This window comes from Cuculus canorus, chromosome 2 (genome assembly GCF_017976375.1).
Source record: "Cuculus canorus isolate bCucCan1 chromosome 2, bCucCan1.pri, whole genome shotgun sequence".
In the NCBI taxonomy this organism is placed as follows: Eukaryota; Metazoa; Chordata; class Aves; order Cuculiformes; family Cuculidae; genus Cuculus; species Cuculus canorus.
This window is the reverse complement of record NC_071402.1, coordinates 143,066,927-143,092,119: the sequence shown is the minus strand read 5'-3', so window position 1 is coordinate 143,092,119 and position 25,193 is coordinate 143,066,927. Positions and strand designations below refer to the sequence as shown.

At 40.4% G+C, this 25,193-nt stretch overlaps 1 protein-coding gene across 5 annotated transcripts; it reads right to left on the bottom strand.

Moving 5' to 3' along the window:
- Positions 1–48: 48 nt before the first annotated feature.
- On the bottom strand, positions 49–25,193 carry PDSS1 (decaprenyl diphosphate synthase subunit 1). 5 transcript variants are annotated; one of them, XM_054057474.1, is made up of 11 exons: positions 25,034–25,193; positions 23,163–23,227; positions 22,160–22,283; positions 21,658–21,788; positions 13,873–14,014; positions 12,982–13,093; positions 12,785–12,894; positions 6,118–6,198; positions 5,816–5,929; positions 2,248–2,328; positions 49–1,472 (listed from the first exon to the last, which is right to left on the bottom strand). In XM_054057474.1, exons 1-11 carry the CDS (start codon positions 25,136–25,138, stop codon positions 1,332–1,334), a joined length of 1,206 nt encoding a protein of 401 aa, XP_053913449.1. In that variant the 5' UTR covers positions 25,139–25,193; the 3' UTR covers positions 49–1,331. The 5 variants fall into 5 exon arrangements, 4 of the variants coding, with proteins under 4 accessions (XP_053913449.1, XP_053913451.1, XP_053913450.1 ...); XR_008448390.1 differs by having other exon boundaries at positions 1,405–1,472; positions 2,248–4,255; XM_054057476.1 differs by lacking the exons at positions 22,160–22,283; positions 23,163–23,227; positions 25,034–25,193 and adding an exon at positions 15,549–15,686 and having other exon boundaries at positions 21,658–21,790.

Here is a 25,193-nt window from a genome sequence, read left to right as displayed (position 1 = left end):
GTCTTCTGTACGTGTAATTTGTACCCGAGTTTTTTTATGAGTAAATTTACATTATGACTTTTTCCATTCATAAATATATAAGTGAACCAAAGGTCTTGTCCATTACTTTTTGTTGGCTGGTTTGGCAAAGAAGTTTGGAATGCTATCGCAGCAAAATCATGGCAGTGTTATCTCAGGCAGTGTACTAAAAAGCAGACATTTGTAATGTGACTTTATCACTGACAGAGGGCAAATAAATTAGAGATGAAACCTTAATTACACATTTATACATACTCTTAAATGTTCTTTTCTTCCCAAACTAATTTTAGCAAGGATTCTTGATTGAATCTCGGTGCACAGATGCAGTAAGTTGGACACCATCTGTAACTGACATTTCTCAGTAGAAACTGGATCTGGCTTAGCGATGCGCCCAGACGGGCCAAGAGTGCAGGCTCGTCTCAAGCTAGGACGGGGGGCGGAGGGAACAGGCACGGCACAAACTTAGCCATTGTGTTGAGGGATCACAGGCTGAGATAAGTTAGAGATGTATTTCCCTGTCCTACAAATTCTGTGGCTTAAATAACATGAAAAGGAATGTGGTAGTACTGGGTAATTACTGCAAGGGGAATGTGCCTGGGACTTCAAAGCAGACTTGTAGGAGGGCACAGAACATACTGTGTAAATGACGGAAGGTGATGATGGCTGCTGAATCGTTCTGGTTTTAGTGTGAGTTAGGAATACCAAGCCTTTCATTTTCTTAACTGTAGCAATCTCAAATTCTGCATCTTGTTAACTGCTAGCAAGCAAGAGCATACTTGTATTTCATTACGAATGGGAAAACTTCTCATTGGTGTATGTAGCCACTTAAAGTCCTATATCTAGTCTTCTAGATGTAATAAACCAATTTCTGTATTTATGATTGCAGGTACTTCTGTAGTTAAACAGCCAGAAAGCATTCAAACCATCTCTCTTTGCAGGAGTTTAACAGACAGTAACAGGCATGCTCTGTTTATTAGTGTGAACAAGTGAAATTTGGAACAACTTTAGTTCTCATACACTGATTTATATTTATTCTCATAGTGGCCTTTGCGCATCAACATGTAAACATCTTCCCCACCCCAATTAATAGCCCCCACTAAAACAATGGTACAGCATAATTTGATTTGCTCTGAATTGTATCGCTTCTCACGATAAAACACTTTAAACTTTTTTTTTTTAAAAAAAGTAGAACTTTCAAAAAAAAAATTTTAAAAAAATAATTTTTGGTAGCCTTTGTTGGAAGCAAATGACTTTTGAAGCAGCTTTAGGCACAGTCTGGTAAGTAGCTGCCAGAACGAGTGGAAGGAGTTCTCTCACTTGTCTCGTGTGAGTACCATCTCGGTCAGCTGAATGAGGGCTTCCCTTTCGGGGGACGGCCGCAGTTTGCTGATCTCTCGTGTAGCTTCATGGCAGTAGCGCTGGGCGAGGTAGGTAGTTTGCTGCACACCATCACTCTTGTGTAAGAAGACAGTGAAAGGTAATGGTTAACTGGTCAGCCTCCCTCCTGCCTTTTACCTCTTCCAATTACAGGGGGAAGTTCTAAGGTCAGAAAGTACCCTGAATGTTTAAATTTGTATTCTGAAGGGGGAAGGAATAGGATTCTCTTCCCTGAAGTTTCAAAATAATAAAACCCATCCACACTAAACTCAAGTATACTTACAGAACAACACTGGTGTTAAAAACATACTATTCAGTAGGATTAGAAACTAATAGTTTAGCCTCTCCCCTCCTCCCCCCCTATATAAAGATGTACAATAACCATGCTTTGCTAAAAAAATAGGATTAATTTTGCACAGACAGTTATTCCATCTCTTCAGAACCAGTATCAATTAAAACTGATAAGGATCATGCACTGCAGTTACAAGACACTGGTAGTTACATGCCATGGACACCAGCTGTTGCATACAGCTACCCTTCAGCTGAGGGAAATAAGTTCATGCATGAGCTTTTTCACTTTTTTATGTGGATTTTTATGCTATTGGAAGAAAACAAAGAAAAAAAAATGGGGAAAAAACCCAACCCCCTTCACTACCTCACACTTTTGCTAAACCCAGTGCCTACAAGGCAGCTGAAGAGTACTGATTTGGCCTTGTATGTAGCCTGCTCCATAACACGTATTTGAAAATGCAGCCCTGCTATTTTACTTCAGTAGCAACAAATTTCAGACTGACTTCAGCAAGAACAGTACTTCAAGAACCAAACAAATCAAACATTTGATATCAGTCCTACCTGCAACACATATTTCCGAGCACGTTCAACATCTCCTGGCTTACTGAATCGTCTCATTATCATAGCATTCATTTCTGGAAACTAAGCAGAAAGGCAGAAGTTTTTGTACTGCTTATGAGGAATTTTCCATGTAGCCGCCTACCATCTTAAGGTCAAAAAGAACCCCAAGCCCAGACCTCTTTTCCATGCCCCTGCTGTTGCTACAGGTTTAAACGTGTGATCTGCATAGGACTGGCAGTCTAGCAGAGCCTGAGCATTAAAACTTAAAGTGGCCGGCGCTGTTGGCTGTAGCCAGCTGGTAGCAAAGGTTAGCACCTACCATTCCATCATGTTAGGTGGATAATGCAGTGTGGTAATTTCTGATGTGGCTGCTTTCCGGTGTAGAATCTGGTTCAGGTGTTCTTACATCACAAGTGATGGTTACTGCTGGGCCACCTAGAAGCAGCACTTCTTCCCCCAAAAGTTTGACAGAGAACCCAGGAGACTTACTGTTATCTATATAGCACAGTTCAACACGTAAAACCCTTCATGATACCTTTGTTACATCCACTTACACTGCCCATCACTTGGTTATTTTATACACACAGGCTCGGTCTATGGAAAGCTCATTATAAGAGAAAAATGACAACTACAATGAATTTCGTTTTCAATCACATAGGATTTGTAGTTAGTACCGCACACTTGATTCCCTACAAAGCAGGTAGATAACCGGTCAGTTATGCTGCATCACTCATCCAAACATGCAGGTGCTTTCTTCAGACAGTCATAACAAACGAACAAAAGCCACAACTCAAAGCAGCTACTCTGCAAAGGAATTATTTTTAAAGGAAATGGGTGTTTGTTCTCCTTGTCTGGAAGGGTTATAGTCAAAACAAGATTACTTTATTTCCATACACTTCTAAACACAGATCTGTTTTGCTTGCACGCCTTTGGTCCTGAAACTGTTATTCTGCAAACTTGTTGGGGAACAAAAAGAAGCATCCCTCATTGTTGTGACATCTCCCTATTACTCATAGGTAGTCGTTTTGGAAGATACATTTAGAAGTTTATTGGTGACTCATACTTGGCTTTCTTTAGATTTTAACTTTCTTCCCATGTAATGACAATTTAATTGCAATTTTTATATAATCCATTTTCGTATTATTCATATTTACAATTATATAGGATGTATATGTTTTCACTTTTTGTATTTAAGTACTGAAGAATATAAAAATCCCCAAACCTGTAATGCAAGGCTGTTATTAGCAGTTCTGCAGATTTAATGGGCGGCATGTAAGCATCTGACAGGAGTGCTTATTATAAAAAGAAACCCTCATTCTTCCACTATATTAGTTTAGGAGTGGCTTTAGCCATGGAGTGTATACTACTGTATTTCTTTGAAAAAATAATCGGGTTGTTTGTTTTTTTTTCACTGAATGAACTAACTAAATACTGAACAAATTGGTCTCACACGCAGCTCAACGTTTTTTGTATAAAGCCCTCTCCTTAATATTCTGATGCATAAAGGTATTATTTCAGCTGGAGGAAAGAGGACAAGAAGAAAATGTGGCTGTGACTGAAGACCCAGAACACATTTAGAACTCAAGTACGTTTGTCAAGAAGGCAGCATGAGGATTACCAGGTCCATCAAAGGGTGTGCTGGACAGCAGTAGTACTAATTTGAAGAGAAGAGACAGCCAATAACTAACAATTCCATTTTGGACTGTCTTCAAGCCCTAGCTCAGGAATTTTTATTCTTGGATACAAATAGATGAAACACCTTTTAGTAGCAGCATAGTTAAGCATCTGTTGAAGCTCCCACTTTTCTTAGTGCTTATACTTTGTTTATCTATCACTTAAGTCTGTAGTACTGTTCTTCCAGTTCCTTGAAAGCAGCAGGACATTTTCAGCAAAGCCGCCTTCTGGTTAATGCGGAAAACTTTGCAAGATGGTCATGTTATCTTTCAATGAAAAAATGTATGCTTCACATCCATCAAAAGATATAAATGAGGCAAGGGGGGGGAGTGACCTACAAAGAACAAGTAAGATTATAAAACAGAACTGACAGATTCTCTTTTCTTGCATTTCCATATTATGAACTTATCTTACAAAGCTAATTAAATGATAGATGAAGTTGGAAGTCAGGGACAGTTAACCCAAACAAATGAGTGAAAAATAGTTTTAATTTAAAAATTGGAATATTCAACACCCACAAGACAATCGGTGTCACCATTCTCTGCCAAAATCAGAGTATCTGCAGCATGTCCCTGTTTCTCTCTATAAGCAGCTTTAATACAAACACACAAACAAACAAACCATTTCACAACTGCACCCTCTTTCTGAATCCGTGTCTCTCACTGTCCTGTAAAAAACTTCAGTTGCTGATGACTAACAAGATCCTGCTGCTTATCAACAAATTCAGAAATAATGATTCAATAACAAGTCTGCGAATCCCCCTGACAAGTCTGTGGGGAGGAACTGGGAACATAGAGGAGGTTGTTCTCAGCATGCATTTGTCTGCATTCCTAAGTGGCCGATACCCTTTGCCTTCCTGTCCTCTCCAAGATACATGTCCTTATAAATGCCCGATGGATGAGGAAACACACACATGCATATGTTCCACCTCCCCCCACCCCAAGGCCCTTTAAGAAAGAAGGAAGTAAATGTCATCAAGTTGGGTTTTTTTAAAATGATTTAAAACCTTCCCATGTCAAACTCTCAGCAATTTCAATGAGAGATTACAGACTACAGCTCTACTGGAACTAGTTGCCCCAGTTTTCCTATCACACAGCAAAATATAGTCGGAAGGACTGCTTTCCAAGTCCCAAATCCTCAACCAGAAGCTTGAACAAGGTGCATTAGACAGCTTCTTCCCCTTTTATGGATTATCACCAATTTTAATGTGTCTTTTGGTGTTGCTGGCACTTCTCTTTTCCTTGTACTCCTCCAAATCATTTTTAGGCCACTAAAACTCTTGATCAATTTTAAGCTTATGTTATTTATGATACTCCTTTCATACAAACTACTAATACATTTACCTTTAAAAGGAAAGCTTCCCAAGTTTCTAACTGGGTAAGACTCGGTGACAAAGAGATGAAGAGATCAAACCCAGCAGAGGTGCCCACCTAAAAGCTAGGCAGATATTTAAGTTCTTGGTCCCAGAATGGATATAAAGGCCAGAAGTCAGCAAAAGCCTACATAGAGAGTCAAACCTGGGAGAACAAGATGTCTCAGGGAATAACATGAGCAAGAAGCTACTTGGAATAACCTGCAGAAAACATGAAAACTCTCTGATACCTTCCCTTTTGAGAAGGTTAAACACTTGAACTGGGGCAGTAACAGAAAAGTCTGCTTTTGATACAAGTGCCTAATGGTAAGAGGGGTTGTGTAGGAAGGTGTTTCTCAATCTGAAGGAACATGCCTGCACACTCTAAATCCAGCTGATCTTGAACACACTGATTTTTCACACGTGCCCTGGCTGTGCTCGTCAGTTATGTTGTACACTTGATGTGTTCAAGCTGAACCTCTGTGTGCTGTGAAGAGCCGTGTTCACCTTTTGTTTTGGGGAAATAGATTCCTATTGACTTACCTGTCGACAAGCAAACAGTACAGGGCCTGTGGCTAATCCAAGCTTGAGATCTGCTGCTGTTGGTTTCCCCAGATGGTTGGCACATGATGTAAAATCCAGCACATCATCTATGAGCTGGAAAGAGACAAACATACACATTATTTTAAAACTTTCTTTTTTTTTAAAAAAATGAAACTCTTAATACAACATAATCTTTGCTAGGAGAAGATTTATAGAAAGGTTTAAGACAGACCACTTTGATTTCTAAGGCAGTTTGGAGAAGTTTAGATTTTAGATTCCCTCTAGTTCAACAAAAGCACTACCTGAAAAGCTATGCCAACATTTTTTCCATACTGGTATGCAATCTCATGAACTTTGGGATCAGGACAGCCTAGAATTGAAACCTGAAAAGAAAAAACAAGCTTTAGTTAGCATCCATGTTTAGTCTCTGACCATAGGTGTGACACAGCAAGCACAGACAGTAGCGATCTGGGAAAGGAAAAAGGCTGACTCAGTAGAACATTCTTGCTTATCTCCGTGGATACAGACAAACAACTAAGCTTATTAGAAAACAAGGCTGAATAGCAGTGCAGTATTAAAAATATATTCAAGTCTGGAAAGAGATTAGCTTTATTAAATATTCATCAGACTTAGAAATTATAATGCAAGGATGGAGACAGGAAATGTGGCTGCATTGCACACACAGGCTGGTAGTCATATACAGCCCAGTAAGAGGGGAATTAAATTTATTACATATGTTAAGCAGCCAGGGGATAATTGGAGGTCAGACAACAGACAAACAGACATTACATGCCTCATAAAAGATCCACAAAACTGGATGTGTCGCACCCAGTCTAGGAGGGACAGCTGAGATAAGGAAGAGTATTTTTAAGGGTGATGTTAACTATAACTGAGGTACTGAGAAGGATGAGCTGACTACCTGGGAGACAAAGGTTATCAAGGGATACCTTTGGCAAAGAAGGGACAGTGGCAAAGAAGGGACGGAGAATGAAGAAAGTACAACAAGCCAGACAAAAGAATTACTAAACCGAGATAAACAAATAAAACATTTTAACTGAGTACAGATAAAGAAATCAACTACTTGAGAGACAAAAGTTTTACTGAATAAACTCCACAAAGCTAAAATACAGAACACAAACTAAGATTTGAGAATTAGTATCTTGTCTCGAAGTAAGGGCACTTATGGTTTTACATTTATGTATTGATTACACACTCTGCAAAATAAAGTTGGTTATATTTAAATACTCACGTTTAAGTTAGCCTTCAATAAAGCAATTAGGAAGAGGGGGCAAAAATCTTTCCTAGCTTACTGCAGACATTACAATTCTGCTCTGACTAATGGAAGGAGTGAAGATACCTTTTACTTAATCTAAGACTAAAAATACATGCTAGGAAAACCACAACATAAAAATATGGGGGGGGGTGTGGGGTGTGTGTGTATAAAAATGCCTCTTTAAGTCTATGTAAGGTAGGATCATTCAGAATAAAAAACAACCCCAAAACCCAACTCTAAACTAAAAAAGACTCCAGTAGTAGCTTTGAAGGCAAACATGAAGATGGAACTAAGAAACATTATAGCCTAATAAATGCGGCACAACTTGCACAAGATTAGCTACTATTTCATGCATCAGTGCATATTGTAACTAAGCATCAGAACACTTCCCAGTCACAACCTGCATCTGTGGGTAATAGTTGAAACCCATCTGGATGCCAGAAACATTAACTGTATCTCACATTTCCCAATTTTATTTAAAAGAAGGGGATAGTATAGCAGAAACACAATGCTACTTATGTCTAATCATACAAAATCCCAAAAGCCACTGAAACAATGTGACCTGCAAATATGAGATATTTAAATAGGTGTTGCTAGGGACTATCAAACTAGAACATTTTGCCCTTTTATCCTCCTTTGATGTTTGTCTTGTAAATAGCAGTATCTGCCCCGAAGAGCTAACATCTACAGCTGTACCATGCCTAGCAAACTTTAGGTTGCTTCTGTAATACAAATCAAATATTGACACGGCGGGGGGCTGCATCAACCCTGTTTCAATGAAATCTTTATCTACCACTGCATTTCCTGTGAAGAATTAAAATATGGAATTGAGTAGAACAGTGACAAAATCCTGGTTAATGGCAAAGGGGCAGAGCAGGCACAAGTTGGTCGGTAGGGAGAGGAAGTGACATGTACAGAGAAGAGCTTTCTCCTTTAATCTGAAAGGTATGAGCAGAGCTGTCCGTGTAGCTGGGCAGCTTTCTGGGGGCACAGGCATTACCTGTATAAAGGATCACAGCAGTGTATGTACTTTTAAAAACCAGAAGTGTGAGTTACAGAAAGTAACAATGAAATTCACAATGCAAAATTAATTCTTGCATCTTTGCAAGAGAAGACCTTCATAGCTCCTGTTCAGGTTATGAATGAACATTTCTGAAGACAAAACTAATTCCAAAATCCAGGAGACTGATAATGCCTATCACGCCTCAAGTGAGCAACCTTCCACCCAGGACATCATAAACCTGCACCGTGACTGAATCTCATCAAACGGAATTCCTTCAGGAGCCAATTTCTCAATTGCTCCTGTGGATTATTGCCCCCATCTGGACACTCAGTGGGATGCGGGCAGGCAGCCCTGTCTCAGCCCTGTGAGAGTGCAGGAGTTTAACTGAAGATAACTGGAATAACAGCATGCATTTACAAATACAAATCAGGGTAACAATGTCAATATTAACGATATATGTTTAAATGATAAAGCCCTTTGAAAGCATTCTATAGCTCCCCTGATACGACTGGTGGATTCCAGATTTAATCTTGCAAGAATTCAGTCTTGTCCTCTGCTAAATCCTGATAAAAAAATCCTTCCTAATACCAAGCGGAACAAATTCTTGAAAAAGGTACTTTGAATTCCATAAAGCAAGTTAATCTGCTTGGCATGATTTCAAACACCCTTTTTAAAATAAAAAATTGTTTCTATTATTTAATGTTACATGAGAAGCTATAAACCAATTTTGCCTCTTTACTGAATTTCACATCCATAAAATATTCTGTCATCAGCTCTGGGTAGATACATCCTGCACTATAATTCATCATGTGGGAATACAGCAGCTGGAGTTGAAAGCACTCGCACATCCATACCAGTGCCCAATAGGTCAGAAAGGAAAACCTGCTGCTGGGCAGGGATATGCTTGTATAAACAATACAAGCAATGTTTGCTCTCACACTCTTAGATTTGTGGATACCATGAAAGGAAAGGGCTTTAAAATATTCCCCTTTTACAGCCTTTCTCCTCCACAACCATCTCCTGAAGCAGTCAGGATCCTGCATTCTCATCATGGCTCATCTACCTCAGGTTTTCCAGACAGGAGCACTGTTTCTGTGGAATCAGAATAGTTTAGGTTAGAAGGTCAGTGCAGATTTTGGTCCAGAAGATTTGGTCCAGTCATCTGCTTCAAGCAAAGCTTACTTCACAATTGGATCACGTGCTCAGGGCTGTATCCAGTTGAGTTCTGAACATCTCCAAGGATGAAGGTCCCACTCTCTGTCTGGCTGACCTGTTCCAGCATTTGACCAACCTCAAGGAGAAATTTTTCCTAACAGCTAGTTGAATTTTTCCATGGTACAACTTGCCTTTTCACTGCACACCTTTTCATCCTCTCTATGCCCTCCTAGTACCCAGCTGGAGAAAGCAAGAGGATTCCCTCTTAGCCTTCTCCACTCCAGACTAAAACCACCTCTTGGCTCATCATTTGCTCCAGCCCCAAGCCAACATGATGGTTCCTCACTGAAATCACTCCACAATGTGAATCTGACTTGTACGAGGGAGCCAAGCCTTGAGGTCTCATGTGTGCTGAATGGAGGAAGTCAGTCACCTCCCCTGATGTGCTGGTGGTGATGCAGCCCAGTATGCGCTCACCCTTCACCGCAGCAGGGCGTGCCACTGACTTTTCCTTCAGGCTCTCCAAATCCTTTTTTTGGTGACTACTCTTGGGAAGGGGGTTATGAAGGCCTGGGAGAGGAAGATAGCCACTCAGCAGAAGCCCCCCTCCACAGCGGATGACTATCTTGTCCTGAGTCTGCATTTTCAGGCATTTGACCTTTCTGCAAGTAATTAATATTCTGACATGCTAACCAAATACTTGTTTATGAAACACTTTTACAGAAGTGAAGATCACCTGCCTGGATACCGTCATATATTTATGCTGATCTTTTTCATAGCAAACACTATGAAGAAGAAATACTCCAAAAAGAGTTACTGTATTTTAAATAAGAAATAAGGAAATTTACTGGCTGACCACAATATCTTTATGCTACTGATGCTATTATTCTACATTGGACATTATTGTGGTCTGCATGCCCAACTGGGCTGGGGGGACCAATTTTGCTTGTGGGGGCAGAAACCAGTTCCACACCCTGATAGGCTTTTATGATGGAGCCCTTGTGCACACACCAAAGTACAAACTAGTTAAAGCAGGAGCTCACCGGAAGATCCAAAGCTGCAGACTATTCCTTTCCTTCAATCCCTAAGGCAGACCTACCATACACAGCCTTGCCTTACTCGAGGGGCCTTTATGCTTTCTTCTAGCACAAAAATCAAGAATCTCCAGTGCAACTTTATACTTATCTCAAAACAAGCATGATTTAATGCCTCTTCTGAAAGTATGCTGTGCAAAATATAAACAGCTTTATGAGGGTTAGGAATTCCCATTACAATAAGATAAAAAAAAGATGCAAAGAGAACCTGTTCAGCTTATTTTGCCATCTCCAGCTTGCCTGATAACTACCAGAAATTCCACTTCAGCTTCATTGTTTCTGAATTCTTGAAACAAAGTTACCTTTTGCTTTTTTCTAAAAAATGCCTTTGAGTGAGTAAGGCTTCAATGACCCTCTGGGCCATCTGCCACCATTTCCCTTTGCAATGTATTACTTTGACCGCAACTTCAGTAACATTTCCCCACACAGAACTATTGTAGAAATAAACTGGAGATTGGGATGGCCCCAACATCTGTTAGAGTTCTGTTCTGTCCATAAACAAAAAGAATTTTGGTAACTTAAAGAACTTTTGATTCAAATGCAGTAATGCTTTGGTGATACAGAAGATACCTAACACAGTGGCTAGACCGGTACTGACAGACCATCTATTATCTTGTTTAGACATTTTTCCAGGAATACTCTACTCTTCCACCTCTAAGAAGCAATACCAGAATTCTAAGATGCCACCTGAACTTGTTTGACATCTTCTTTCCAGGTAATACTTTTACCTTATTTATGCATAGAAACAAATCGCTGTTTTTCCCTATCATTAACAGCAACTGAACTGCTTCTAATGACACTGTAGCCTGTTTATAACTCATGTTCTGAAACCAAATAATCTCTTCTTAGCTTTGTCCCTGAAAACACGACGTGAATACTCAATTCCCCAGCTGAATTTCCTTTCAAGCTAGAACTGATGATCCTGCTTATCATTTTTGAAAACAGAAAACAGAACTCCCTTCTGATTTGATCCTTTTCCTTAATAGCCCAAACCATCTAAACAAAAAAAAAAAAAAAAAATCCCAACATCCTCCCCCCCAAAACAGAAATATGAAATTAAAAAAAAAAAAAATCCCCTTTTTACTGCTATCAATGGAGTTCTCCTATACCATGCAAAATGAAACTGAGGGAGATATATATATACAAGCCACTGTTACTGTATATGAAATTCCAAGTGTTAGGCAACAGAACAACTCAGAAAAACCACTAGAATAAAAGCAGCCTAATAACCCCTTCACCAGCATCACAGCCACAGTGAGGAGGGAAGTGCTTAAATCCTAACTCTTTCCAGTTATGAAAAAGAAAAAGCTCAAACCAGCACATTTGTAAGAAGAATCCACCCAGTAGGAAGGTGATTTCTTCTCATATCTGTGAATGTTTTAGGAAGACTGTCAAAGTGAATATAAAAACTTTTATGTTTTTATAGGGGTATCAGAATGCCCCTCACTAGTCCAGTTGCCCATTTAATACAAATGAAGACTTGCTAATGGAAATTCTTGCCAGGGTCATATTGCCATTAATATGAGCAATCCAGAATACTTAGTTTCTTTCCTTCAACTAGAATGAAAGACGTTTCCCTGCCCACAAAGTCTGTCTCTATCATTCTATATGATCCTTTTGATTTACACAATTTTCAACTGCCGTCAAATGCACAAGTGTACCAGTTCTCTGAGAACAAAGGAGACTGACTAACACTAGCACAGTTTTTTAGTCTAATTTTCTTAGAACTCCCTCTTGCTATAGCAGACACTAACTATACCGCCTTCAATCATAAAAAAAAAAATCATAGGTCTTTTTTGGGGTGAGAATATTGCCCACCTTCTCCATTTTCTGCACTAAAGCTAAATGTTTTTTGGATAAGAACATCAACTTGAATTAGATCTTTTTGCAATGAAGTAACAGAACTTAGTGACAGACAGGGCTGTATATAGCAATTGCTAATTAAAAACCTGAGACAAATCAAGAAGTACATGCTTCTGTTCTTCTACAATGTAATATAGAATATACACAATTAGTTGTTTCCTCCCACTGTTATCATTTCATGTCCCAGCTGGCACCAGTGAGTGGGACCAGATGTCAAAGACGACTTAAAATCAAAGTATAAGCTCAAGAATTATCAAAAGAGATTAAAAACACTGTCTCAAAGTTGCAGAATTTCATAAATTAAAGGCCGCCACTGTGAACCTTATTTTGATTCAAGTGAGGATATAAAAAAAATTTAACTGTGAATACAAAACAGAAAAAAACCCAGGGAAAATCCATATTGGAGGCTACACAGCTGAACTGTAATAAAATGCACAATCTCAAACCCATTCCCTTTCTGACAGAACACCATTTAAAAGGTTTGGTTTGGAGGGTCTCCAGAGAAAAGAGCAATAACTAGAAGTTTAGCTGTGAAGCTTACAGTGTGGTATTTTAACTTTAGAAGAGACAGACGTACATACTGCTTTACAACTGTTTGCTATAAGACTCGCAGTCTTCTTAAAAGTCTTCTCGAGGTAGTGAGCAAATCTCTCATTCTCATTTTCCTTGGAACCCAGCTGGAGGAATTCACCTAAAAAGTTACACAGATGGAGTTTTTATTTGTGGATTTACTGCTTAGGCAAGCAAATCTGAAGATAAAAACAGAAAAAGACCTTACCACGCACCAGATCTTCAATCACCTGAGTTAGAACAGAGATGATAGTAGTGTTTCCAATTCGTGCTAAAGCTACAGATGCAGCTGAGAGGATGAAGTCACCTGCTAGAACAGCCTGAGAAACAAACAAAAAAAAAAAATTGATCTTTTAAGTATTTTCCTCTAAGTGTTAGTACAGACAGGACAATTTCCTTTATTTGGCAGGTCTAATCACATCACAGTCTTACATAAAGCCCACATATCTTATTGTATGAGAGAGAAAACAGAAGATAACAAAATACTAAAATTGGAAATATTTTTGAATCCCTATGGTTTAGTGCTGTTTATATTTTTCTGTATAAGCACTGTCCTCCCTGTATGCAATATGTGAACACGTGTTTGCCTAGATAGTTATTTTGAACATTACTTCTGTATTTACCATTCTGTTGTGACTGTTATGCCATATCAGCTCTGAATTGCCATGATAAATTCTGATGCATCAGCAGTGTACTTCTTTCCGTGCATTTTCTGATTAAGACCTTCCTCTTAATGCTCTACGAAGAAGCAACTCTCAAAAAATCAAAACCACTTTCACGCTGACTGAAAACCTTTTCGCATTTACTACAGAATCAGGGTAGCCTACAGCATTTTGGATGACATACAAGTTCAAAGAACTCCAACAGCACTGCAGAGAATGGTACAGGGAATATAAAATCAGTAAGAATCACAATACAGTCATATACCACCTAATGCTTCCAACAGTTCAGAAAAGGAAGACACATCTCTGCATACCTCTTCAGACTTTTTCTAGCATATCCTAAGACTGTGCCTAAGGACAGTAATGTGAAAAGAGCCCAAGGTATTTCTGCTCTGTCAAAATTTAACAGCCAGTCTTGCACATAATAGCAAACTCACCTTCCTCTCTCCCCAGATTTGATTGACTGTCATTTTTCCTCTCCGAGAATTTGCATCATCAATAACATCATCATGAACTAGGCTAGCTGTGTGGATCATCTCTGCAATTATGGCCACAGAGCGCTGGCTTGCCTGCACCTCCCTTAAAAAAAAAAAAAAGCAAGAACTGTCAATAAATGAAATCAATTATATGTGCTGCAACACATGAAAAGAAATCTCCACTAAGAACAAACAAAAAGCATTTCTCTGAAAACAGCTGTTGCAGTTTTTCCATGATCTGAACCCCATCCTTCAAACCTGGAATTAGGAAGACGAGAACGTAAAATCACATTAGTACAGTAAGTGCAATCAGATGCTTCCATCCTTAGCAGGCCCATTTCTGCCTTGCTGCATTAACATTACTGCAAAACTCTTGAGTTATTGACTCTAATCCCTCTAAATCCAGACTGCAATAAATAGCACAGCATCAAGGATGCTTGGTTCCAAGGAGATGAAAATCTGGAAAACAGCAGAGAAAAGAATGCCAGATGGCTTTGTAGAAGTGTTTTAAGTTTCCTTATCCCTGTGTTGCTCCACCTATAAAACACATCACAAACTCTCCAAACTTGGCTAACACTACTAACCAGCAGGCTGGAGAAATCAGCAGGCACATAAACCTGTATTCTACATTTGAAAGATAAAACTCATGGATCTTATCCTTTATCTTATGTGATTACCTTAAGACCTCAGAGGTTCTTCAAAAGTCTGAGGATTTATACCGGAATCACTTCAGGACTGTAAACAGTAGCTACCTAACAATTACTGAAATTCAGCCTTTGTGAAGATCTAACACTGATGATTCTATTCTCAGTAGCTCACACCTACTTTATTTTTCAAACTATGTGAAAAGAAGGTAATAGAAAAGCACAGAAACAATCATCTAGGGATCAAGGCTGACAAAATGAACAACAAAGAGTCAATCTAGCTCACACAAAGGACCATCTACCCTAGTATCCAATTACCACTGCCTTGTTCTAGTATCTTTTTCTCTTTTTCTACCTCTTCTCATCATGGGTTGCAGGCAGGATCCCAGAAATGGCAATCCCAGTCAGCCTTGCCTTCTAGCTGAAATGAGCCCACATGGACATTAAAAAAAACCCAACACACTCAGCAAAAGAAAAAACCCCAAACAAATAACCAAAAAAAAACCCGCCACTGAAATAAAAAATTACTTGTGATAGGTAGATACCTTACTTCTGGTACACAGATAACAAAGCGAATCACACTATTTTCCAGCAGAAGAGAAAAAGAACTGTGAGAAACAGATGATCATCATTCCAGCTCAGCTGAAGGGAATTTAAAATCTTCTTGCATTGCTTATGGCTATTAAAATCTAGTGATTCATCACAAAATGAAAGAACATTTTGCAGTCTGCTGACATAACACTGTGTTCTGACACCTACCTCTACGCAGAACTCTGCACTGCTGTCAGTGGGAGTTCTACATCCTGAACAATGGCAGGATGTGTGGCTCATACGCTGTGAAAATGTGGCTTTTAAACAACACAAAATAAGAGCTGGAAACTTTCACCATTGTTTGAGGGTAAGTTTTAGTGTGGACTTGTAATTTAGTCAAATGATAGTTCACTCAAAGTAGCTTTCAAAAATAAGCCATTGTTACCAAGTAGGAGAACTTACCTTCAAAAAACTGTAAAGGTCTCCAGGCTCTTTCATGCACTGGTCTCCTTTTTGGGACTCCCCTTTTCATTAATTATGTCAGCAGACTGGACTTCCTGCTGGGAAGTAGCAGTAAGTGGCTCACCGACACACCAAAATCTTTCAATAGCATGAAGACAGCACAAGGACGGACATTTCAAAAGCAGGTTTTGAAAAGTTCTGCATTACAGTGCATTTTATCTCTGACAATGACTAAAAATGGCATAGGATTGCTCATGCTTCGTGTGTCTGGTTTCCAGAACGTTGTACCAAATCTGATAATTTAACCTGACAGGTTTTGTTAAACTACGGTTTCTGCAAGGTCTCAAGCAAAATTCTTCCCACCGCTGGCAAAAAGAAATTGCAATACTTTCCTACAAAAATTGTGAGAGTAATTCTAAATCAGAGCATGCCTATTTTAGGGAAAACACAAAAAGCAGGATCCTTCTCATTCCCTGCCTTTTTTCATATTGCTTCACCTGCAAAACAAAAGCAAAAAGTAGCAGTAACTCAAGTCAATCGAAAACTGGGTCCCTACAAGTCCAATATGTGGAAAGACGCCATTTTTAGGTCATTCTCAAAGTAAAAGCACCCTGAGATGACACAGATTTGCACAATTTTTCTTGCAACTACAAGTTTGTCTTTTCACACATGCTTTATATGACTTTTTAAGTCCTTAATCATGTTCTGTTTTTCAGTAGGACCCCCTGCTTGATTACTTTTACAGACCTACAGCCTTACTTCATGTATACTGAACAAGAGCAAGCCTGATCTTACAGGTTACGCACTCCCCCCTCCTCCAAATATCCCTCTTCGAAAAAAGGTGGGGGGAGAGAACTTAAAACAACACAAACCAGCATTTACAGTTTGCAGCAAAGAGTTTTGCAGTGTGTTTGCCAGTAAGTACTTAAACATTGCCAGTTTAAAGACAGGAAATGTGCAAAAGAACTTGCAAAACATCTTTTGACCACACTCCCTCAAAATATATTTTTGTTGTTAACTTTCTGGGTCTGAAAGAAAGGAACATTTCAGAAACATTTCAGTCTGTGACACAGAAGGGCACTGCAAACTAGAGGAGACAGAGAATGTGTGAACACAGGAGCACATTACAGCTGAAAAACAGAGTACAGTACAGGCGTCTGACATTCATGGTTTGGAGGAGTGGAAAAAAAAAAAAAGAGGACTAAGGTTGCTGGTAGGTCCTTATATCTTTAGGAAATATTATTCTATTGAGTTTAGCCATGTCACTGTATTTAAGTATTTCTTGCAATATTCTCATGGATTTATTTCCCTTTCCCACTCCTTAAATCAGAGAATGGTTTGGGAGGGACATTTAAAGGTCATTAGGCCAACCCCCCCTGCAGTGAGCAGGGACATCTTCAACTCTATCAGTTCACTCAGAGCCCTGTCCAACCCAATTTTGAATGTTTCCAGGGATGGGCATTTCCCACCTCTCTGGGCAATCTGTGCCAGTATTTCATCACCTCTTTCAGTTTAAAACCATTACCCCATAGCCTATCGCAACAAGCCCTGCTAAAATGTCTGTCTCCAGCTTTCTTCAAGGCCCCCTTTAAGTACTGAAAGGCTGCAGTAAGGTCTCCCCAGAGCCTTCATTCTCCAGGCTGAACAACCCCAGCTATCTCAGCCTTCCCTCACAGAAGTGTTCTATCCTTCTCATCACTTCTGTTATTATTCCATCTGTCAATGAGCCCTGCTAGCTTGTGAGCAAAGACCCTCTTTGCCCTTTGAGAAAGGTGAATCTCATCAGGCACCAGCAAACCTGGCACCATGGAGGCCATCCTATTATCAAACCCCCCAAAATGGTGGTGGTGACACCAGCCACAGAGACAGGTATGACTAGATTGGGTCCATCTGTTTCTTCAAATATTGCTGCCCACAACTGGAAGGAGAGAGTTAAAAATAACCTCTGCTCCATATTCCCTTATGGCCCTGAAGTCTCTTTTGATCACCCTTGGGCTATGTGTCATGGAAAAGCAGTAACAGGTAATAATAGTCTGAGGGCTGTACTAGGCTAGGAATTTTCTAGTGATGTCCTTAACCCAGGCCCCAGGGAGGCAGCAGACTTCCCCTAGAGAAGGGTCTGTCTGGCACGTTGGACCCTCTATTCCCCTCACAATGGAGTCACCTATAAATATAACCCATCTTCTCTTCCTTGTGGAGCTGGTCACAATAAAATCTTCTATGCTCACTATTTCCTCTACTGAGATGTCTCTGTGCTCCTTTGGCCTTCTTTTATTTGTTTGTCTCTCTCATTTTGGTTCCAAAAATAGAAATAAAAACTCCTATCTGCAAACACCTCTGGAAAATATAGCCTGAATGGAGACATTAGGTCCAGTGAGGCTGACTGATAATTCTGTGAAATTCTGCACACAGGTATGTGAAGAAATGCCCAAGGATGTGTGAAATTGAGGGTCTGCATGACTTCTGCTTAAACTCTTTACAGTTCTCACTCTTGCACAAAGGTAAGTTGTTACCATTCAGTAATAAGTCATAGCCTAAGGGACCTATGGACTCAGGGCTGCACATCCGACACTTGAATCTTTAAAGGAAAAAAACAACATACCAGCATAGAGGATTCTGAATGCTTCAGACACTTATCATCTTGATAACAGTTCAGATTCTTTATACAACTGCCATTCTCCTTGCTATGACTACAATAAAGTGACCTCACTCTAGAACGACAGTTGACCTGCAGAGGGCATTCTGAATACCTAGCCCTCCTCAAATCTAAACACAAAGGATCATGTCACCTAACCTGTAAGCAAAGCCATCTGAGTGTTCCCATCCATTCACTTGAGAAGTCTCGGCTATTCTGGTGGGGCTCTGTGAGGACAAAAAGGTCTCTGTGGCTGCATCAAAAGATTGGGACCTTACAAAGTTGTGTCCTGTTATTTTAACAAGCAAACAAGTAAGAGGAAAAAATCTTTTCTACTAGTATTGCACAAAAGGAAAAAAGGAAAAACAACCAAAACTGAAAGAACAGGCAAAAGCATGCTGAGTCCAGCAAGTTATATGACAGATGAGAATGGCAGTAATGTAACATGGAAACAACATCAGTAACAAAAACTCCTGAGACAGAAAAAAAAATGCTAGGGATACACAGCACAGACTATTGGGTCACCCCACAAGTCTACAGGTGTTGTGGCCACTATCTTTCATTATGAGTGGGGACTAAAGCTTCAATAGAGAAAAACAAGTCCAGAAGAGTTATTAATATTAACTGAGGAAAAGAATGAGAAAATGCTTTAAGGGAAATGACAAGTTGAAAGCGTAAAAATATATTTAAAAGAAAAAACAAAGCAACATAAGAAGCAGAATGGAAAGTATTTTTTTCCCTTCAGGTCTATAGCAAAGTAGCAGGGTTACAAATGCACAGGGTTTCCTTCTCTACATACACAATTTTCCTCACGAACAGTAAAAAGTTATATGAAAAGTTTGTCACCTAGAAGCAATGCTGCTTTAAGAAGCAACAACAATAAAACCTGTATCAGTGTGAACTAGAAGTATATGTATATACAAAGTAAGCGCTAACATAGCCTGCTTCTAGAAGTCTAAAAGCAAAAGAGAAGGAAATGCTGATAAAACTTCAACTCACAGTAAATGGGTATGCACAGCATGAAAGTATATTCTTCTGGCATGGCCTACTCAACCCTTAAAACACATTGTTCATCATGCACGAACCAAAAAGTGGTGCAGTGAACACTCGTGTAAACATAAGTGAATTTAAATTACAGCCACAGGCTTAGAGAAAAGTGGCATGAGGCAAAGAGGGAACATAAACAACCTAGGATTTCATTTTCTTCCTTTGCTGAAACATTTGTGTTCTCCCTACTCAGAATTTCATTTTAAAAACAACGCGACACAGCTAGCGACGCAGTCTGTCCTTATACAAGGAACATTCAGATTAATAAGAAGGCTTTTAAACATCAAACATAGTTTAGAGGTGCTGAAAAAAACTGCAACAGACGTACAAAAGCTGCCAAATGGCATGAGCATCTATAAATCACAGCGCTTATGCTGAGGTTTGGCTACTGCGAAGCAAACACTTGCCTCAGGCATATGTGGCACTCGAACTTAAAGATCACACTTTCTCACTGGCATAGGGCATGTCTCAAAACTGGTCTTGATGGTTTCTAGACAGTGTAATGCATGGACAAGAATATGCCCATGAGCGTACACATATGCCAAAAGACAAAAAATACGCTTAGAGCATATAAAAGCAAATTCAGATCTTTCTACAGCAAACCTCTTATCTTTGATTCACTGCTCAATTCCTACACCAAATAACACCAATTCCAGCCTTCTCAGTATCGCATGTACACTACATAATTTTGTTCATAAGCTTCTCGTGCTACACATTAAAGTGAGATAAAATTGCTTTTCCCATTGTTCTGACTAGAAGGATGCTCCAAAAACTCACTGGCCCAGTTGTTAAAAACCTTCTCCTAAGTTCTGAGCCTCTTACCAACATCATCCTTTGCCTTAAATAGCTCTTTCATCCTTGTTATTGGTAAATGTGTAGGCCACAAATCCTTCATTCACTCCGATTATGTTCGCACTCCACCCCTGGAGCTAGCTGGACTTATATTTTTTTGAATACGAGGATCAGACATGCTGATGATTTCATGAAGTGTGTACACGTAAGTATCAGCACCCTCTGATCCAGTAGCTGAATCGGATATACTATGGTTGATGCATGCTAGGATTACTTTAAGGTTTTTCGTACAGAAAGTGGACACAAATCACGTTGGGGTTATGCCCTAACAGGACACTCAAGAGCCTCCATGGCTAAGCAGAAATTTTTGTTTTATTGTATTTCCTTTCTTTCCACAATGGATGGCCAGTCATCAAGAATGATTTCACATCAAGAAGTGCCATTATCACATTCCTGTTTTTCATGTCAAGATGACTCATCAAAATACTAAGCCAATCAGCATTGTAACAAAGGACATCCTTGACGAGTTTTCACAAAGGTTATTGCTTTTGCTACCTCTGAGACAAAGTACTGAATGGAGAACAGAATCTGACTGGAGTGAAGTTCATTAGTCATGGACAATGTTTTCGAAGAACAAGAGGAATTGGCACACACAGGACAAGACACTGCCAACTAGGTTTTGCTTCCTCCTTTAAAATTATATTCATCTAGGAGGGGGCGTACTGGGAGAGGTGTCATATCAAGAAGCAAAACATGCTCTGAGGTAGAAATCAAGTCCAGCAAGGCATTACTCTACCACTACGGAAAAAATTACACAAGAGAAATCCCTTAAGTCTGATAAAATAGTCTGGAAACACTTCTGGCAAGGGACCAAAGACTTCATATTTGAAATTCTTTACAAGGGAAGACTGGAAGGGTAGCTGGAAGGCAGAGCACACTCCTGCCAACATTCTTCCTCCAAATGCAAATATAACAACTGATGGGAACGTGTGGAGATAAGCATTTGCAATCAACGAGCAAGGAGTGATGGAGAATACAGGGCAAGCCTGACATCCTACTCAGTTAAAACTGCTTTCAAAAGACAAGTAAATTGAAGTTTACACCAGCTGTAAGCTTAGAATCTTACTCTAAAACATAGGAACTTGGTCCTGGGTGGAGAGGAAGGCTGGAAGGGAATCTCTGACTGTTTTGAATGTCTCACAGCTTTGAATATAACCACACCGCCTGCTTAATGGCTTTTCTGTACAGCTACAGGAGTGGTTACAAATGAAAAATACTTTTAAATATGTTCATACAGTTTCAAGCAGTATTAAAGGTTCTAAAAAAGCATTTATGTAAGACGATAAAATTGACTAAAAGCCTCACAAATATCGTAATTTGGTAACATTATTTATCCATGACCTGTTACAAATACAGTACAGTCCACAATTTTACACATGGAAGTATGTAATAAATCCAGGAATTCCTTTTCACACTGCTAACTACAAAAATACAGCTTCACCATGGAACTTAAATTCAGGTTTTACTAAGGTGCTTTTTGTTTTCATAAAGTTACTAGACATAATTTTTGGGAATGCAAGAATGGTAAATTTCAAGCACGATGTATGTCTATATATCTAAAGCTGACCAGCTCACCTGGAATTATTATGGTGAATGTTGCAAGCCCTTGCCATTAGCACCACAATCATTGGTCGAAAGGCCTTTCCTTTCCCATCAAAATAATATTCACACATTTCCTTAAGTTCTGCTGTAGATACAAGTAATTCCTATAGAAAGGAAAAGAACATATCAGCATAAATTCACAAAGCCAATTCATTTAGTGTAATTAAAACAGTATGAGTGTATAAGGTTTTTGCCTGTATTCATTCCACCCAATATAAGCTGAATTTGTTTTTTAAATTACTAGGAATATTGTGAAACATAAATGATGTTTTCCAGCAGCGTAAATGAGGAGGAAAAAAATTGCATTCTGGTTCTATAAGATATATAGAAATGTTCTCTTTGCCTTCACTTTAAGTTTCAGACAGCTGGTCATAAACATGAAGAATATCCTTTCAACAACTACCCTCCAAAGTGATGGTTGCTATTAAAATCAGAATCATCACGACATCCCAGAATAGTCACCAAAACCTTTTACCTTTTTAATATCTTCATAGAGATTCTTCAAGTCTTTTCTACCGAGTTGAAAAGGGTCTTGGTATTTTTCATCACTAACTGTCTTACTGCAACTGCACAAGTGGGATGAAGTTGTATGATGAAACCTGGTGACAGTGTTTTTCAAGAAAGTAATGTTAAAAACAAACTTTCCCCTATTTCCCAAACAGGAACATTTCAAAGCATTTCCTTCTCCTCTTCCTCTCCCCTCACACATAATTTAATCAAATAGCTAAAATATAAGCAGGAGGCATCAAAACATTGTTTTCAGCCACCTAATAATGGGCAAGGACAGCAGAGCTATGTATTGATGATCACAGACTTTTAGGAGCTGGCAAAATGCAGGAGTTGGCAAATAATAACCCCTCCCTGCCCTTAACAGATTACGGAAGTCTTCTGAGACATATAAAACTACATAGCTCTCAATGTATGCCTTTTGAATACACTATTGACAGTATAGCATACACCTGGAGATTAAGTCTTCTTCTTCCAGTAACACAATTGTTCTGTTACTTTCTTCCCTCTCTTGTTTATTCCTAGAAAAGTATTCCTGGCTTGCATTTGAAAAGTCTCCTTTGTGCACCCAGCAACACTATAAATTAAGTCAATATTTTCAGGTAGCATGATGGTATCAAAGTTCATGAGTAAAGGGTGAAATCTCCATGTGGATCCATTAGGCTTAGCCTGATTTTTTTTATGTTCTGTGGAGCTAAAGTTCATGCCTCTTATTACATGCCCTTTTTCAAAGTGAACCATATGGGTTTTCTTGGGGCATTCTTCCTTTGCTCATTGCTCTCTAGCATGGAGGACTTAGATTCAGACTCAGCACCACAGCAGCAGTCTACAGAGAATTATCTAACTATGAACTAAAGCAAATAACCTCACTTTCAAAGTTTACAGCTCACAGGTTTACAGCTCACAGCTACCCAGTTCACCCAATAACTATGTCTTTACCCATTACACAACAATATGAATCTCCAACTTACCGCCAAAATATATTGCATATTTTTGGAAATGACAAAGTTGAACTTGTTTGGGCGAAGTGACACATCTGCACAAATCAAAAACAGGTTTAATTTAATAGCACTTTAAACTGACAGAAAACATTTCACTACAAAAAAAAATAAGTGTCTGTTCATCAGCACTGCTTTGTTTCCCCATTTTAACAATGCAGCAAAGGCAGTCTCAAAGTCTTCTTCCCTATAACGAGACGTAACTGCCAACATTAGCTTCTGACTTAAACCGACTCTTCCACTCAGGAATACTGGACTTTACCCCCTTGCAGGACCAGCCTGGAAGGAATATCGGTTCACTCCTCAGAACTGCTCTAACGAAACCTTGCTTTTGCACTTGTGAAGGTGCAATTTTCAAATGTTCCCTCCTTTGTAGATAAACCTAGACTGCACCAGTCAAGGCCCAAAGAAAAGCACAAAAGCTGTTTTCATGAACTACTACACTAACAGAAGAACATGTTCTTGTTTTTCCCTGAAGCAATTTTAATTCCGTTTGCTTCTTGCGATAATTTACACCAGCAGATCTTCCCTGCTACATGTCAAGAACCTAACCTCCAAACCTGTCAATCTCACTAATGCTCTCTCACTGCAGACAGATCCCAGGAGCCTGGGGAAAGACACAGTCCCAGGTACACGATTCCAGCAGAGATCGGCTGAGAAAGGAAACACACCTGTTGCTCTGCTCCTGGCAGCACTGCCAGGAACTACCTAGCCCCATCCTGGAGTGCAGGCTGCCTAAGAGGCCCAGCTGGGCTGACCGAGCCCAGAATCACAGCAATCCACCTGTTCATCAAATTGCCTCTCCAAAAGGCTGTGCAGGAATGCTCAAGGAGACCTAGAACCGGAGAAGAGTTCCCCCAGGTGGCTCCTTATGCCTTAGTGTCTCCTTCTACACACCCTAAACTCGGTCTCCTTGGATGCACAGGACAAAAAAAGACCAGGCAAGGACACAAGGGAAGGAGAGGAAGAAGAGGAAAGAGAGGAACCCTAACCTGTACATCTGCAGCTCACTGTGGTCTGACCTCAGTGCCAAGCCCTACAACCAAGATCTTCATAGGTTTGCTCCCTCCTACCTCTCACTGCTTTCTGTTGTTAAAAAAAATCTGATTTCCTCCTGTTCTTCCTTTGAGAGGACACAGACAGACTCTCTCCTTTATACCGCTCCTTAACTCTGTCAGACCGGGTCACGCACGACACTGGACACACCACAGCCACGACACTTTACTGCAGGTCAGAACCGCAGCTTGGCTTTCTGAGAGAATCATAAAATCCCTAGGTTGGAGAAGACTTTTAAGATCATCAAGCCTAATAGTACCTGTCCACTACTAAATCACCTAACCACTTCATCTACCCATCTTTTAAACACCTCCAGGGATGGTGACTCAACCACCTCCCTGGGCAGCCTGTGCTCAACAACCCTTCTGGCAAAGAAATTTTTTCTGATGTCCAAAGAACTGCCCCATCACAACTCAGAATGCACAACCTTGGGGGAAACACATGGAAAACCTCTTCCCGATCAGAATCGCACTGCTGGCCCCACCTAGAGAAGCCTTCGAGCAGTTCCTCCCCGCAACAGTAACCAAGCCCGCCCTACAAAGCGTTTAACCTTGTGCCGAGAGAGCTCCGGCCCTCGCCAGGCCCTGGAGCGGGCGGGAAGGCCCAGCGGGGGCGCGCGGGCCGGGACCGACAGACCGGGACACGGGGCGGCTGTGACCCCCCCCGGCCGGGACACGAGGCGGCTGTGACCCCCCCCGGCCAGGACACGGGAGGCTCTGCCCGCCCGGCCCCGCTCGACCCTCGCCCCATTCCTTCGCGGTGACCCCCGGCGGCCGCCTCGCACTCACCGCGGCGCGGGGGGCGCTCCCCGGCGGGCGGAGGCGCGGCAGCGAGCCCAGCGGCGGCGCCCCGCGGCGGGAGGAGCCGAAGCGGCAACACCACCGCAAGGCCATCGTGTCCCCCCGTCCCGCCGCGCCTTCCGGCCCCGCCGCGACCCGGAGGCGGAAG